Source organism: Lathyrus oleraceus, chromosome 5 (assembly GCF_024323335.1).
Source record: "Lathyrus oleraceus cultivar Zhongwan6 chromosome 5, CAAS_Psat_ZW6_1.0, whole genome shotgun sequence".
NCBI classification, from domain to species: Eukaryota; Viridiplantae; Streptophyta; class Magnoliopsida; order Fabales; family Fabaceae; genus Lathyrus; species Lathyrus oleraceus.
This window is the reverse complement of record NC_066583.1, coordinates 626,163,876-626,182,759: the sequence shown is the minus strand read 5'-3', so window position 1 is coordinate 626,182,759 and position 18,884 is coordinate 626,163,876. Positions and strand designations below refer to the sequence as shown.

General features: G+C 31.7%; 1 protein-coding gene across 1 annotated transcript; it reads left to right on the top strand.

The window, feature by feature from the left end:
- Positions 1 to 12,840: 12,840 nt before the first annotated feature.
- LOC127087256 (beta-glucosidase 13) lies at positions 12,841 to 16,651 on the top strand. Its single transcript, XM_051028120.1, has 12 exons — positions 12,841 to 13,150; positions 13,267 to 13,336; positions 13,460 to 13,518; positions 14,327 to 14,402; positions 14,509 to 14,586; positions 14,693 to 14,780; positions 14,886 to 15,257; positions 15,344 to 15,561; positions 15,652 to 15,683; positions 15,777 to 15,879; positions 16,060 to 16,168; positions 16,267 to 16,651. Exons 1-12 carry the CDS (start codon positions 12,992 to 12,994, stop codon positions 16,436 to 16,438), a joined length of 1,536 nt encoding a protein of 511 aa, XP_050884077.1. The 5' UTR covers positions 12,841 to 12,991; the 3' UTR covers positions 16,439 to 16,651.
- The last annotated feature ends 2,233 nt before the right edge of the window (positions 16,652 to 18,884 follow it).

The window sequence follows — 18,884 nt, the reverse complement described above, 5'->3', positions numbered from 1 at the left end:
CCAGTTTTATTAATCTACGATTCACGTAGTTTAATCTAGAGTGTTCATTTTATTTTTTCGACTCCTTTGACAGTCACATTTCGATCGGCATAAGCCTTTTCAACCGTCATTTTTTACTTCAAAATTTGATTAAAATTTGTCTGTTTTCCATAAATATATTTCACGCTGATCATTTTGGTACATTCATTTTATTTTTTCGGATATTTTCACGTTCGAATTTTATTTATTTTGAATCCTTTTATTTTTATTTATTAGTCAAAATATTCATAGTAATTAATTAGAGCTATATTTTGGTTTTGATCCATTTTTTATTATTTAAAATAGTTTATTTTTATTTCTATTTAGTTTTTAAAACTCTTTTTTATTCTTAAAAAAACTTTGAAAGGGGGTAGTTTTTACTTCTTTTTTTTGAAAATTAAAAGAAAACCTGGCATATCCATATACTCCCTCCGTCTCATAAAAAGTGTCGCATTTGCATTTTTTCTTTATCTTAAAATAATTATCTTTTTACAATATTAATACAGCATTTATTATTATTTTTTCACTATCATACCTCTATTTATTAACTTTCACTTTATCCAACCACTCTTTTAACTAAAACTAATAGGGGTATTCTATTAAAAGGTATTAGTTTTATCCTCAAAATCAATACATCCAATCATTTTCTTAAGAACAGTGAATTGTTCAAATAGGACATTTTTTATGAGACGGAGGGGAGGAAGTATGATATTGCTGAAAGTTGAGAGAGGCGACCCTTTAGAAAATCTCAAGTGGCGCATTGCTATTGGTCCAATTTCCACTCCCTATTTTAAACGGTAAAAGGCAAGAAAAGAGAGAGAATGACCGATCCAAGAGGGACATGTGTCCCACATTATTCACGGTAATGAGTACGAACAATTCACTCACCTGCCTTTCCATTTTTCTTTGAAAAAACTAATGTATACCTCATATCTCTGCTATTTTACAACAAACCTCAAATCACATTTCTAGGATATTTAAATACAACTACCACTAATGACTTCTTCAAGTCTTCTACTAAGCCTAATACTAGTTATCTCTCTTCTCCATTTCACCTCAGCGTCAAGAAAACAAACTAAAAAAAAAACTATAAAACCATACCACTCTCAATCATATCTTCAAACTTTCTTACTACAAATATACAACACAAACCATAAAAGAGGGATCTTCCATGTAAACAATTATCATCTCTTTCATAACTCTCACAAAACCAACCTCCATCTAACATCTTTTGATATATCCTTTTCTTTCCATTTTCTAATAACCAATTCAAAATCCACTTCCACAATTTTGCAAGTTTTATTCTTAGAATTATCAACGGTGTTCCCGGTGAATCCTCCACTTGAGCTTGGTAAAGTTGTTATTTGTCTAGATAATTTACCAATATGAGTCTCCAAATTCTTGATTGATGCATCATGGTTTCTAACCAAGATTTTACTAGTTCCTATTTGCCTACTTTAAACCAATATGAGTGGCCTTAATTAAATTTTATAAAGTATCTTCCAACTGTGAAGGCTTCTTTTGGAAGTTGGAAACTTGTTGATTTTGTTAAATAGCTTGGTTACCACTTTGGTTTTGGTTGTTGCTCCAACGAAAATTCGGATGATCCTTTCATCCCGGATTGTACGTATTGGAATAGAGGTTGTTTTTCTAAAAATAAGTAAATTGGGCCTCTTCACTTACCCCTTCCAACGAACACCTTTTGTTTTCATGTCATCCTCCACAAAAGTCACACTTAAGTGCTTGTACCTGGCTCACGTTAGCTTTATTTAAGCAACCTTCAACTAGTTACTTATTTAACAATTCAATATGAGCTAATAATTCAGTATAAGGATCAACAGTTATCAAACCTTTGGGCGTGCCCCTAGTTTCGAGCTTAACCGACCTTTCACTTTTAGAACGGTACTCATTCATGCACATCTTTTCAATAAGGTCATTTACTTGTGGTTCAGTCATTTGTTTAATAGTGCCTCCAGCAGAAGCATCTAGCAACATACATGTTTAACTCTTGAGGCCTTTAATAAAATTTTGCATCTGCTCTATATTGTTCATATTGTGATTGGGGCATCTGCGTAGCATTAACTTGAATCTCTCCCAAGAGTCATATAGTGACTCAGTGTCTTGTTGCTCGAAATTGGCAATCTCAACTCTCCTCTCAGTAAACTGACTAGTGGTGAAAAACCTTTCCAAGAACTTATCCTCTATCTTATTTCATGTTCGAATGGTTCCATTTGGAAGGCATGGTAATGAATCTTTAGCCCTTTGAATGAGTGAGAAACCAAACAACTGTAACTTTACCTGGTCGACCGCACCATCAGGTTTGCACATCGAAGTGGTTTCGTATAAGCGTGCAAGATGAGCCCATGGATCTCTGATAGCGTTCTCTTCAAATGGATTATCTTTAAACCTGAAAGCACATAATCCTTAATATAAAAGTTAGTAGGGTCTGCCGGTACAAACCCTCTAGAAACCTGTCTTTCATCAGTTTGTTTACAATAGTTCCCCATAGTGAGGGATTGTGGTAATGTCATGTTATCCTCCTCTTTAGAATCCAAAGAAAGTATGGGTGGACCACCTTCAGTCAGACTCGCTTCTCTAGCTACTTTTCTTAGAGCACGTGCGATTCTTTCAATTTCCAAATTAAATGGTAGTAATGATGATCTTGAACTGCGCATATACAAACAAAAAATACCTCATTAGTACTATGATAAAAAAAAAAAAAATTAAAACAAAGAAAAATAAAATATGTTGCACAAAGCGTTTCCCTATTGCAATCAACAGTCCCCGTCAATAGCGTAAAAAACTTGATGACTTCTCGACAAGTGTATTGATAGTGTAGTAATAATAAAAAGATCGAACCCACAAGGATTATGTTCGAACAAGCCAATAATTGTGCAATGTAAAGGAAAAACAATAAATGGGGGGGGGGGGGGGGGGGGGGGGGGGGGGGGGGGGGGGGGGGGGGGGGGGAGGGGTCGGGTTTTTAGATGAAAAACAAATTACGAGTTTAAATAGAAGTAATAAAGACAGTTAGGTTGTGCATTAGAATCTCCTTATCCTCTCTTATTGATGTATGGTGCCTTATATGAATGGTCTTATCCTTATAATCTCACTGCGAATTAACAAAATCGTTATAGCCAATCCCCCACGAAATAACTCATTAACCACTAGTCGGAGATTTCAATCCCTAGTGCGCCAGCGTAAGCAGGGTTAGGCGATGTATAGAACGTTAATTCCTTATGCCACTACTCGAGGTCCCCTATCCCTATTCAACCAGCGTAAGTAGAACAATTACCCTAGGTCCAACACATTGGCTAAGAGTCAGTAATCCCTATGTGTCCAATATCAGATTAAGAGAGTATCTCAAATAAAAAGCATTAAGAATAAGCAAAAACTGAATTAAATTATAATTCAAAGGATTCATACAAAGTCAAACCAATCTATAATGCCAACAAGATTGAATAAGGTTCATCATCATACAACCTAACCTAGGGGAGCTTTAGTTACTCATAATGAAAATTACAATACCAATTAAATAAAGAAGAATATCATATGAATTTCCTTGAGGATTGGCCTCCAATGGCTTTCAATGCTCTCAAAATCACCCTTTGATGTTGTAAAATCATGCTTCTAGTGCAAGAATTTACAACTCTTGCCAAATTGATGAATATTCCCTTAAAAAGCACTCAGAACGCGTCAGAAAAATCCTAGAAAAACACTCATCACGCGCATTATATAAGTATTGTGCATGTGATGTAACCTTTTCATCTCTATCGTGCACGCGGTAGCGTGCATGATTATTCTAGTAGTTGCGTCTAAATTCACCCCTTTTTCAGCCGAATTTTCACTAAGTCTCATTCTTCCATACCTGGTTATTTTTTACTCATTCTTAGCCCTTTCTTCTTCATTTTGGTTCATCTTTCGCCTAATTATATGCAATGATGAACTGTCATCAATGATCTCCCAAACGAGTTTAATTTCACTAGGATTCCTTAGAAAGGTATCCCTAGCATTTGTATCCACAACAAGTCTTTTCGAAGTATTTGTCTAAGATAGATATCTCTTCACTAGGCTATCCTAGTTTAACGATCTTCCCAGTGAGTCTAACGAGCAAGAGTTCCCTAATAGAAAAGATTCACTGCATATTCTCAGTACATCTCCAGCAAGTCTCATGTGTGTTTATTCCCTAGAGAGTCTTTTGTATATCCCCAACAAGTTTGCTTCATCCAAGAGTAGCTGAATGCAATGTTTTTTGGCCAAGAGCAGTTGGATACATTATTTACATATATTTGTCTTCAGCCAATAGCAGTTGAATATGATCATTTCTTCCTCATGAGAGTTTATCTTCAACGAAGGGCGTTTGAATATGATGTTACTAATAATCTATCTCCACTAAGAAAGTGTTTGGATATGACTACACTCCCGGAAATCACATTTCGATATGGATTTATCCATCCCCTGCATAGTTGTATAACATGTTTGCATGTTTGTTGTGATCCATCATCAGCAAGAAGCAACCGAGCGCGATTTTTCAACATTAGAAATATCTCTTGTCAATCAAGAGCATTAAACAAGATTTTATAATCCCCAGAAAATTTTATTATCTATCAAGAGCAATGGAAAATGCATTGGTAATAAATTGTATTGAATGAAATATTAAATGGTTTTATTTTGAATTTGGAAAGCATAGGGATTTAAATGTAATGGATGTTGATGGAATTTGAAATTGTTATGGAAATGTTTAATAGACTTTGAATGCATTTGAATGGTAATTATGGAAATTATGGAATGCATTTGAATTGAATGGATATTATTATGAGTGTTAATAAATGCTTGATTTGGGAACTTAGATGTTTATCATGAATGGTTTTGAAATGAATTATTGGATTGTAACAAAATTTTAAATATGTTGAATGTTATGGAAAATATTTAGAAAATTGAATGTCTATTAACTAATCATGGAAAGTTATGAACGTATGGATTTTATGGAAAGACTTGAATGAAAAGATATGGTGTTTGGATGATATTGAATGGAACTCCTAATGAATGATTGAATGATGATTTGAACATGTTATGGAAATAAATCGAAAATTGACTAAATTTGGATGCATCAATTGGAAATTAATAGTTAAGACAATCAAAGGCATAATTAGAATAAAAAATGCAAATGATCATTATCATATGGGCCTATGGAGTAGGTGGTTGGCTTTGGTTAACTACTTGATCAAAAGTCAACAATTGACCAAAGTCAACTGTGAGGCAAGAGTTAGGGTTTTCACATATAATACAATCAAGGGCATGATCCACATGAAACGGGCATGAAGTTAAAGCTATAATGCATGAATCAATATAATTAATATCTGAATGAATTAGTCACCCTTGACCATCTGTACCACATGAATAAAATGGATCAAGACACACAGACCTATGCATTTGCAAATACCCAGAGACCTAAGCAATGTTTGAATCAGATGAAATATCGACCATGTAGGCATGTAGATGATGGATGATGCATGATATGATAGTCAACCATCTTTCCTCAGTGAATTAGGGTTTCTTATTAAGCACAGGTTGGTAAATCAAGCCATAAGGCACATTAAGATTACACCTTCCCTGATTAGGGTTTCAAATGCATAGATAAGTGTCATGATTATGACCTTCTTGAACCAAAGCCTAAAAGAGCATGTCATTGGGGTTTCCCATCACATGATGAGACAAACCCCAATACTCATGTAAACCCCTAGTTTTAATTAACCACATGTTTTGGATCCATGAGATTGTATTAACCTTAATGCATGATGCATATGAATACAGATGAATCTTAAGTCATGGGTCAGATGAAAAGTGAAAAGGGGAGGGAAAATTTTGGGGTACAACAATACCATCCCCCCATTATGGGTCATATATCCCCCTTCCCATGGAAGTGTAATAGCTTAGGTTTAATTTCCTTTAATGCTTTGCATGCATGCTAACTAAAAAATATAAAATCAAACAATAAAAAGACCTTTTTCAAAAGACAAAAAGCACATTTGATCCAACATCAAGTGTTTTCCAAATCAAACTCACTTCCAAAGCAACGTGAGTTCTTGATCCAATGTCAAGTATCTCTTCATCATTATTCATTCAATTACCCATTTCACTTCTCATTCTATTCTCCCATATCTCACTCCTGAACCCATCTCTTTCTCTATCTCCGTTCTTGACACACTTTTCATGATAAATTCCAAACACTTGATCCAACGTCAAGTGCCTTTTCAAAATCAATTTCTCAATAAACTGGAATGTAAAAGTGGAGTGTACGTACTTGTGCACAACACTTAAGTACTTGGGTTATCGGTCGTACCTAGCTTGTGGCTCGATTATTTGACTTCCTACCCAAAAGCACGTAACAATAAAACCAGTTCAAATCGGTGCATTGAGAAAGAAATAAAGTGGTTAGGATGTCGTTGTCCTCTCAACTCCAGAGTATTCTAATTGTTGGACGTACTTATCCAAGGGTTAGATACTTGTCTCCCTCTAAGTATCAATGATTAAACTCGCCAAACCATTTTGTAATCAAAAACTCTTTGGCTGAAAAAGAGGAGTTATGATGCAACTGTCCTCTCAATCCTAAGTATTTAGATTGTCGGTCGTACCTAGCTTGTTGTCTAATACTTGTCTCTGTAATAAAATCAACCACAACCAATCAAGTTGATTTTTCTGCCTTAGGGCATCTTTCAAAACCTCCTTTTTAGAAAGGGCATGTTACTTCCGTTCTACCGTGAACGAAGCTTAAGCCTCCCACGCACAAACATACAAGTAATTTTAACTGCTAGAATATGATCCAAACGTATCCATTCTACCGCAAACAAGCAAACACTTAAGCCTCCCGTGATGTGAGCATAAATGCAAAGTTAACCTCTAGAACATGAACTTTGACATTGTCCATTAAAAACAAACAACAAATACTCTATTTTATGATCGAAACTATGGAGCTATGACTTCCTTATTGCATGAATGAGGATACATAGGCACAACGGTTCGAAGCCTTGGCGAACGCATTAATTATTATTTTCTTTTTTCCTCACATTTATAATTATATTTTCTTTTCTCATCTCATTCAATCCCTTACCCGATAGCAAGTAACATTCAGATAACAACATCCATATGCATGATACAAGCATAGTGGTTCCCATTGAGTACAACAAATGTGAGGGGTGTTAATACCTTCCTCTTGCATAACTGACTTTTGAATCCGCTCTTGATTGCAAAAACCATTCTCTTGGGGTTTTATCGCTATTTTCCATTTCCTTTGGAATAAATAAAATCTGGCGGTGACTCTGTATTTTTTGTGACACGAAAGTGATTATCTCCAACCTTAGTAAGCTTTTAACCACCAATCAACTTGAGATTTTAATACCAGGTTGATCTGGAACCTATGAAAGCTTTTGAAGAGGCTGAGCCTTCGAACCAAAACGGAGACTTAATCACAAAATCCCCAAACCAAAGCTTTTAACGGGTTTAACTTTGAACCCAAATGAAAATACCTAAATGGAAAAATTATTCAATCAATGTAAAAATAAATAGTCCTTAGAGAATTTACAATTCTACCCTTCAAGAATTACGCAAATGCCTCACTCGCAAAAGTCTTTTCTCGAAAGCACTACGACTAATATTCTTAGTAAGAAAAAGTTAGAAAATATTTTTAGAGAGAGATTAAGGTGTGAGAAATGAAAGCTCGTGATTATGGATGTTGAAAAAGTGTGGGAAGTAAACTCTATTTATAGGCTAGAGATTGACACAAAAAACAAAACAAAAAATTATGGCCAAAATGAATGAGACAATCAATTGGCATCGTGCACCAAATGATTGATTGGCCCGAGATTAATCAATTAGCAAAGTTAAAAAGGAAATATATGTATATATAGTTGTTACCATTCATTAAGTGTCAATCGGTTGAGTATAAAGTGTCAATCAACTAGGGTGCATTTTCCACTATTTCAATCGAAAGGGTATAAGTTCCAATTGATTAGCCAGTATAAAACACTTCCATAACTGTTTTGACAACTCCAAATTCACCTGGCACAACTTCAAGGAATTCTTAGAAATATTTTCTTGAGAAATATTGGTTTAAAAGGTTTATATATGTGTGTGTGGTTAGTCGTATAAATTTACGAGAAAACCCTTAAATTTTTACGGTATTTATTCATTCTGACGTATTAGGAAGAGCTTTTACACACTTAAAGTCTTGTTAGATACTTCAATCTTGTAGAGACTTGCTTGAGCTTTATTTCGTGATGAGACTTGAGTTATATTCTACTTAGACGCCATCGTTAAATGATCAAACTTATCAATCCTATTTAATCTGCTTGTATCTTTATTTATTTTATACTTGACTTGACTTTAGGGTTTCATAATTCAAGATAGATATAATTGTCATCATCAAAAACATATTCATGATTTACATACTTTCATTGCTATGATATAAATAAGTTCAATATTATTTTCATTCATCTCATTTATATTATCTTAGTACTACGTCAACATTGTATTATGTGTAGGACCGTTTGGGATTATCCTACTAACCTTTTGTCCATAATTAACGTCGTTTGACCTACCGTTAATTTTTTTAAAAATGAGAAAAATTACAGTAAACTTAAATCACACGAGTTAATACATTAATTGACCAATATCTATCTATCAAGAATCAAAGTAATGCAACCCAAATAAATTTATGCAATTTTAATAATAACTCTTTTACATATCATTAATAAAAACTATATACAAGGTTAGTAAAAACTCCTGCATAATGATTATAAACACTATAAAAATAACTTTTTAAATGTACATTACTGAAAATAATGCTGCTACATTTTCTATCATGTGACCTGAAATTAAATTGACAAATAAGAAGCACTTATATTTTTACTTTTTTTTTTGCAAGGTCTTTCTTATGTAGGAAGTTTTAGTGTATTGTCATAGGGGTATAGATTGTCTTCACTGAGATTACTATTAGAGTGGGTTCTGTAAAAATCATCATCAGGGATGTTCATGGATCGTTAATTTCAATAACCAATCTATAATTATAAATAATTAATATGTTATAACCGGTTGTTAAACCAATTATCGTAATTGGATTTTATTTTGTAAAATGGTTATAAATCAGTTATTAATCGATTATATTCATAACCAATTTTATAATTAATTTTGATTTAAATTTTTTCTAAAATCATTTTTTTCAAGATATTTTTATTTAAAAAAACTATTTTTTTTTAATTTTAAGAAGAAATCTTTATTTTCAAAAATAAAAAAATCATATATTTTTATTTTCAGAAAAAAAATCTTTTTTTTCAAAATTTCTTTTTATTATTTTTTGAAAAAAATTTAATGTTTTTTTTCTATTGACTCAATTTTTTTCCTAAAAAATATTTTGTTTTTAAAAAATATATATTTTTCAGATGAAAAAAAGTTTTTTTTAATAAAAAATATAGATTAATTTGGTTTTTATTTTGGATATGGATTTGGTTAAAACCATATTAATAATATATCCAAAATACGGATTTGGTTAAAACAAATACTAATAACTAATTGGTTTTTAATAACCAGATTTGAATATGGATATGGATAATTTAAATAATCAGTAAATTTGAGCACCCCTACATTTAATCGTCTCTTAATTGAACTTTTTATATATGTTTTTCAAAAGTATGTGACTTTGCACTAGGGGTGATAATAGCCTACTAAGTAAAGGTGATGATCTTGTATAACATAAGTAGACTAGCAGGAGAATTCTTATTTATGATCAACACCACAAAAACCAACAAGGATTTAGGACGTGTGGCTTTGTCAAAAAAAATGATCAAACATTACAATCATATCCTCTTTGAGAAGTTGTCAAAAATTATCGAGGAAGGAAAAATTTAACCCATTTGGGCCCAAGTTTTTATTCCACTCTAATTGAGAGACAACCAAATATATTTCAAAAAGAAGGAAAGGATAAATGAATCTTAACAGGTTCTCACTAGGGACAATTCAAAAACTAACCAGGTATAAAGTGGACTTGTCAAATAAAGGTTATAAAAACTTATTGGTAAAAAAACCTAATGGCATCATCCTACACCTCATCCACCTTCTCCTCATCCACCTTCTCTATCAGAACTTTACCAACTTGTTAAGCTAATATGGAATTTCTTCTCATCCTCTTCTTCACACAGACTTGGAAATAACATGGGTTTGCGCCACCCTCTCTAAGCCATATATCCTTGGATCTGTTGGGGGAGTTTTTTTACTAGGGAGTATGAACATTATGGACACACACTTGAGGGGAAACATTGTGTACTCACACTTGGAAGAGAGTGTTGAGAATGTAGCAAGTATGAGTAGTGCGGGTAATAGTCTCACATTAGTTGGAAATATGGAGACTTAAACATTTATAAGTGAGAGAGTCCACTCACATATTACCTCAAGGTTTTGGGTGAATATATGGTGTGTCTCTCACAAAGATGTTGCTCTAGAAAAGAAGTCCTACAATGTTCATACTTTGTTAGGGAGTCCAGGAGAGTTAGGAGCATGAATGAGACTAATGCTTCGGGACCACAAGAGAGGGAGGCACCACAATTCAACCCAAAATCTTAAGGTTTTGGGTGAATATGCGGTGTGTCTCTCACAAAGGTGTTGCTTTAAAAAGAAGAAGTCTCACTATGTTCAATGCTCCCTAGTGAAAAACTCCCCCAACAAATGGTATCATGAGCCTTTGGTTCGAGAAAAGGACCAACTTACTTGTATCGAAAGTCAACAACACCACAAGGGTGGTGAGTAAGAAACATTTTATGCGGTACAATAGTTTGCGAAAGTAAGAAGAGCTTCCACTTGAGGGGGAGTATTATGGACTCACACTTAAGGGGGAGTGTTGAGAATGTAGCAAGTGTGAGTAGTGTGGATAATAGTCTCACATTGATTGGAAATATGGAGACTTGAGCATTTATAAGTGAGAGAATCCATTCACCTATCACCTTCAAATTTTGGGTGAATATGCGGCGTCTCTCTAACTTGTGTGTTGTTCTTGGCCCAATGTGGATTCTCCTCATAATGATCCAACAGTTTTTCAATAGGGAGCATTGAACATTGTGAGACTTCTTTTTTTTAGAGCAACACCTTTGTGAGAGACACACCATATATTCAATGCTCCATAGTAAAAAACTCCCCCAAAGGGATCTTTGGGAAAGTCATGAGTGCTTAGTATTAAGGAGAGCCCAAAGATCGTTTAGAAGCTTACTTCTAGAAACTATCTCAACTCTCGAGATAAGGGTTTCCTTAACTTTAAGATTAATCTTCCTAATATTCTCTTGAAGTAGGTCGATCCTACCATATTGGTACCCAAAAACATCTTTACCCCGACTCTTCAAATATCCCTTGAGAGTTTTCGGCTTCTTTAAGAACAAAGGTTTCCAACCCACAATAACATAGTTGACCCAACTATTCAACACCACATCGGAGAAAATATTATGGTTAAATCAATAATTCTTAAACCTAAAAGGCTTAGGGTCCCGTAGCTTATTAGAATACCAAATGACCAACAAACAATGATCTGAAACATCTCTCGACAACACCCACTAAGTAGTAGCTCTCCAAAGGTCCCAAAAACTACCATACACAAGGATCATATCCAAACAGATTCCAACCCTACCATTAGGTGGATACCAGGTAAACTGTCTTCCCAATGGATGAAGTTCGAAGAGGTCCATATGAGCAAACAATGACTTAAAAGCATTTTGTTAATCCAAATCAATCAGAGTCTGATTCCCTGAACCAACAAGACCATCTTCCACATAAAAGACAAAATCAAAATCCCCCAATTACCTCCACATCCCACCACCAAGATTACCTTTACATCTAACAAAATCATTTGACAGAACCCTCTTGTCAGAAAAAAAAACACTTGGAATAGATATTAACAACAAAACTAGTCAAATTGAGAACCTTCCAATAGAGACAGACTCCAAGAAAACCTAACCCACAAAAGAAAACAACGACGTCCCTTTAGAACTACACCAAATAGAAAACATCAGCCCTACTATTACCAAATGTTAGAGTAAAACTTCATCCCAAAAAGAATTATTACAAAGAAAGTGAACTAAAGAGGGAAAGACTTCATAAAATTTAGTTTTCTAAATAGCTATAAAATCATGGTTATTAAATAAGATAAATTCTTTAACCTTATTCCTCTTAATCCCCCTCTAAACCTCTAATATTAACTACTCTAAGTACTTAAGCCATCAATAATAAGAATTTATTGAAGAAAAATCTTAAAATAATTTAATTTTTATAATAAAAATATGCATATAATTTTTATTTTAAAATATTAATAGTCAATACCATTTTTGATTTTTTTTCTTCTACATAACTATTTACAATCATTTTAAATAATTTTAATTCTTTCTCGTTACAGAAAATTGAATTGAGGTCTTCTCTATCAAATTCAGTGTCAATTACCACTTGATCAACTAACGAATGTTGATAAAATAAAAGTGATCTTCATTTTAAAACAAACTATTTTTTTTTCTTTCTAAAAACACTAGTTGATAAAAGAGAAAGAATTAATGAATAAGAAACTATACTTTCATTTAAACTTAAAATGTATCATTTCCAAATTAATAAAAAAAAAAGACTCTTTGAAAAATTCAAGTATAGATAACAGAAAATCAATAAAGTTATATCGAAAACTACTGTAGTGGCCTGTTTTTTCTTTAAAATAAATAATAACAAAATAAGAGCCGAGTCAAAATTGAAAACGTATTATTTATTTTTTCTTTTAAATTTTGGTTATATATTCGTCTGTTTCTTCATTAGCAATAATAGCAATAATGACAAAGCTAATTGTATCTGTAACTTCTATATATATTTTTCTTTTCCCTTTCTTTTTATCACTATAAAAAGAACCACGTTTTCATATATGCATCAAGCATAATTGTGAATTTGTCTTTCTTCACATGCTATGGCAATATTAAGAGCTCTTTTACTTCTTTCTCTCTTCAATCTCTTCATTACATTATCATCTTCAGAGCCAGTCTCACCAATTCTTGATGTTTCTTCTCTCAATCGAACCAGTTTTCCTAAAGACTTCCTTTTTGGAACAGCTTCTTCATCATACCAGGTAAATATTTTATCGTAGTTTTGTCGATAATTAATTAATAAAAATGTTTTATCATTGATCTCTAGAAGATTCAAATATGAGATCTCTTTAGTTGAATCTATGGTATATATATGCAGTATGAAGGTGGTGCACAAGAAGGTGGGAGAGGACCAAGTATATGGGACACCTTCACTCATAAGTTTCCAGGTATTTTCAGATTCAAATTACATTTCACTATTTTTTTATTTTTGGTGTTTGTTTATTTATTCTTCTCATGTCACTTTTTATTACAAATATAATAATTGAATATAAGAAATGTGCTACATGCAGATAAGATACAAGATAAGAGCACCGGAGATATTGCACTTGACCAATATCACCACTATAAGGTAACATACTTTAATTTTCACTTACTTTTTTTCTCTCACATTTTATGGTCATAGTCAAACATACTCATAATTTCTTTCTTCTCAATGGAAAATTGGGTAATACTAATCATCAATCATTAAGAAAAAATGTACCATTATTTAGACTTTTCTTTAATCATCAATTAGTAAGAAAGAGAGTAAATTTATTATTGATTATAGAAAAAAAAATAGAATATAGCAATCTATCTTCAACTGAGTTAGAAGAAGCAAAAACCCAAATTACAAGATAAAAAATAGAAGAATTTTAGATAACTATTTTTTCTCTTCACACACTTGGAAAACATATTTTTTTTTAGACATTTGTTCCTTTCACTAGGTAACTTCATTGCCTTGATAAGGAGCCTATTTGGAGTTTTCCTAAATCATACATTACTATAACACCTATGTTACAATTGTAGTGAAAAACAGATAATAATTCAAAGTTCAAACATAAATAATAATGGAAATTAGCTAAATGACTTCACTAGAAAAAATATAATAGATGAAAACACATAAAAAAAATATTTATTTAGTTCAATCAAATAAATTTATGTTTGGGAGATAACAATTCTCTGATTTTATATATTTCAAAATTATTATAAAAAATTGTTGAATGAATTACAAGACAATAGTCTTTGAAATTCCCGATCTAAACCAGATTTATAAGAAAATATTACTATATACTTCATCGTCGAAAAATTGTCCATGACATTCATTTTTCTATTTCTTTTTCTCACTTGAGGTTTTATGTCTCCTGCAATTGATTGTTTTTTTCTTTTGAATATTGCAGGAAGATATTAGCATCATGAGGAATATGAATTTGGATGCTTACAGATTCTCAATCTCTTGGTCTAGAATTCTCCCAAGTTAGTTAAACATAAACCGATTAACTTCCTTTTTTATTTAACTTAACTTAATTATGTTGATTTTTTCCATTAATTTTTTCTTTCAATCTTAATAAAATATCAATAGAAGGACATCTTAATGGAGGTATAAACCAGGAAGGAGTCAAATATTACAATAATCTCATCGACGAACTATTGGCTAATGGTTAGTATATTTCCTTTGTTTACTTCAATTTTCGTTACACTTCACATTTTAGCATTTCATACAACAAATTATGATAAACAACAATAGTGGAATATCAATATTATAGGTCTACAACCATTTGTAACTCTATTTCATTGGGATCTTCCTCAAACTTTAGAGGACGAGTATGGTGGATTCTTAAGCCCTCTCATCGCGTAAGTTATGCAAAAAAAAAAACATGTTATTTTTTACATTATTGTGTATTAATCGATAAACAACAATACTACACATTCATATCATAATATATGACTAACTTGCAGAGAAGATTTTAAAGATTATGCAGAACTTTGTTTCAAAGAGTTTGGAGATAGGGTGAAACATTGGATTACATTGAACGAGCCATACACTTATAGTTTGTGTGGCTATACGTTTGGAGTCTTTGCACCTGGTCGATGTTCTAAATGGTTGAATCCAAATTGCACCGGCGGTGACTCAGGGAAAGAGCCTTACTTGGTTTCACATCACCAACTTCTTGCCCATGCAGCAGCTGTCGATGTGTATAAGAACAAGTTTCAGGAATCTCAAAAGGGTGTGATAGGAATAACGTTGGTGTCTAATTGGTTCATTCCATTTTCAGACAGAAAACTTGATCAAAATGCTGCTAAACGAGCACATGACTTCATGTTTGGCTGGTAAGTGCATATATTTGAAATGGAACCGCTAACATGCTTCTGAATAATTCTAATTGTTCTTCATGATATTTTCTTCTTCTTTACAGGTTTATGGAACCGCTAACATCAGGAAAATATCCACAAAACATGCGTTCTCTAGTTGGAAAAAGATTACCAAAATTCTCTAAAGAGCAAGCAAGACTACTTAAAGGGTCATTTGATTTTCTTGGACTAAACTATTATACATCTAATTATGCTACTGATGCGCATCAACTTAAAAATTCTAAACTTAATTACGACACAGATTCTCATGCTAATCTTACAAGTAAGAATGTCTTTAATTATTGATCTCACTCAATTTTTTTATATATTTTGAATTTGATCATAAATTAAAATTTTGTTTCTATGATCGAAGCTGAGCGCAATGGAATTCCCATAGGTCCAAGGGTATGTATATGACCATACTTTTTTCTAATGGAAAAATATTAGTATTGTTATAATTCACCTATGATTTAAGTGTATATATAATTATCTTTATAGGCAGCTTCGGATTGGCTATTTGTTTACCCTAAAGGAATTCAAGAACTGTTACTCTATGTCAAGAAAATATACAACAATCCTTTGATTTACATTACTGAAAATGGTAAATACATTTTACTTCATATTTATTATCCCTTAAATGTTATATATTATATAAAATAAATGAGATTGAATATATAACAGTTTTTCTAAAATGTTGTTTTTAATTTGTGTATGATTTTTATTTTAACATTTTTATCTACCATATATATGTGATCATAACTTAAGAAAATTTAATTTGTAGGCGTCGATGAATTTAATGATCCAACATTATCATTAGAGGAAGCTCTTATAGACACTTTTAGAATCGACTATTATTATCGTCATCTCTATTATATTCAATCTGCAATCAAGTAAGCAAATTATTTTATATATATATATATATATATATATATATTTGATTTTAGTTTCTTTCTTATAACTAATTTAATTTAATTTTTTTTACTATTAGGAATGGCGTAAACATAAAAGGATATTTTGCATGGTCATTGTTGGACAATTTTGAATGGTCATCAGGTTATACAGTACGATTTGGAATCAATTTCGTGGATTACAAAAATGGTCTGAAAAGATATCAAAAATTATCTGCAAAATGGTTTAAGAATTTTCTCAAAAGATATTAGATTTTCTATACATGATGTTTCTAATAATGAAACATATAAGCCCAGTTTAATTTTAAATAATATTGTGATTGTTCATTTTCAATATGACAATTATAACACTTGAGTTGTAACTTATTGTTAAGTGATGCTTGTTAGTAAGTTTACGGTGTAATATTACAATAATATAGTAAGATGTGTAATTTCACTTATGCAAATATATATGAAAAAAGTGTTTCAAAGTAAATAATTGAAGAGATCTTTTATATATGTGCATTAAACTTTTATATAACTATTGAAAGTATATTAATGTCTACTTATCAGTCAATTATTTGTCATATTACCATACAGAGCTAGGGAACTAATTTGTAACCAAATTATTGAAACAATTTATTGAAATCTAAATTGAATACGGAGTGTGATTAAATGTATTAATTAAGATGTGTTAGGGCGCAATCCATAGAGTTTTGATAATAATATTTAAACTCATATGCGGGCTCATGAAATGGTTCCCATAATTCAAATTTATTAAGCCACACAAAATGAAACGGACAATAGGAATAATTTTTACTAGAGACAAAATACAATCTGCAAAATTTTGTAAGATGATAGCAAGGCAATCAATGTAGAAATTTCATAAGATATGCACTAGACGTTTATTGGCTTGCTAGGTAAGTTTGAAGTTGCATCCACTATGATTCACACATTATTCATGCATCCTCATCAAGTATTGGATCTTCCTCTATTAACTTTTTAAAATGATCCACTTTAACAAAACAATGGATTATTGTTAATGAGATACTTCAATATTTCCTAAGTATTCATTTATCACAGCATTTACATCATAATTCATTTAGTCATTCATTAGTTCAATAAAAATCAATATTCAGTTAATTTTCAATTTGTTTTAAATTCAAAATTTGAGTTAATTGCATTTCATACATTTTCATTGTTTCATGCATTGTGTTAAGTCAATCAACGGTCATCAGCACTAATTTTTGAATATACAGACAAATCGATTGAACCGATTCTCAAATGTACATAAAATTAATGGGCGAAAAATTTCAAAATCGAGATTGTAGACGTAAGTTTTATTAATCTACGATCCGCATAGTTTAACCTGACGTGCTTGTTTTATTTTTTTCGACTCCTTTGACAGTCACATTTCGATCAGCTTAAGCATTTTCAACCGTCATTTTTTATTTTAAAATTTGATCAAAACCTATCTGTTTTTCAGAAGTATATTTCGCACTAATCATTTTAATGCATTCATTTTATTTTTTCGAACATTTTCGCGTCCGAATTTTATTCATTTTGAATCTTTTATTTTTTTCTTTATCAAAATATTCGTAATAATTAATTAAAAATTTCTACGTTTTCGTTTTGATCCATTCTTTATTATTTAAAATAGTTTATTTTCATTTCAATTTAATTTTTAAAACTCTTTTTTATTCTAAAAAAACTTTGAAAAGGGACAGTTTTTACTTTTTTGGAAAATGAAAAGAAAACCTAGCATATCTATATATGATATTGCTGAAAGTTGAGAGAGGCGAACCCTTTAGAAAATCTCAAGCGGCGCATTGTTATTTATCCAATTTTCACTCCCTATTATTTTACAACAAACCTGAAATCACATTTCTAGGATATTAAAATACTACTACCACTAATGAATTCTTAAGTCTTCTACTCCGCCTAATACTAGTTATCTTTCTTCTCCATTTCACCTCAGCATCAAGAAAACTAACTACAAAATACAACACTAAAATCATATTTGATCTCTCTAGTTCGGATATTTTAAACAATTGATTCTCTATTACAAAAACTATTTATCATTTTGATCCCTTTGAATTTTTGTGATTCCCCTCCACTTAGGTGGTAAAGATGATTAGGATAATTACTACTACTACAACCAAAGTCCAATATACATATTACATTTTAATTTGTGTCTATTAGCGTTATAAACATTCAAATTATTTTTAACCAAAATAATGTGAAACTATATTCTAACCAATTTGTGTTCATCTTGTTTTTCCAAGACTCTTGTTATTCCCTCACATTATTCTCCTTCTACTCCAACTTCCCTCGTTGTCTTCCTCACAGTATTCTCCTTCTTCTACAACTTCCCTCATACACCAACAGTGCATAACACAAGTATCAACTAGTTTTGGTATAAAGCTAGGCATAGGCGAGAGATCATAATTAAACAGATAAGGACGGGACAAAAATCTGAAATTATGTTTTGGTTTCCAATGTTGGCAATACTTTTAAAAAAAAAAATCCAAAATATATGCAGCACGACTAAAACATATCAATTATAGCGTCAACTCCATTGAGCAAGGCAGGAAAAAATGTAAAAAGAAAACTTTAGTACCTTTTACTTTGGTGCTAAGAGGAAGAAATCACTCATTACGAAGTCAATTTGATCATCCACCCTATAAATAGAAGCATTATGCATAGCATAATCAATCTT

Bases quoted from the DNA above. Each gene is read 5' to 3' on its own strand.
- LOC127087256 (XM_051028120.1), top strand. From the start codon at position 12,992: ATGGCAATATTAAGAGCTCTTTTACTTCTTTCTCTCTTCAATCTCTTC. The intron at 15,258-15,343 runs GTAAGTGCATAT...TCTTCTTTACAG, and splicing joins CATGACTTCATGTTTGGCTG to GTTTATGGAACCGCTAACAT. The intron at 15,880-16,059 runs GTAAATACATTT...TTTAATTTGTAG, and splicing joins GATTTACATTACTGAAAATG to GCGTCGATGAATTTAATGAT.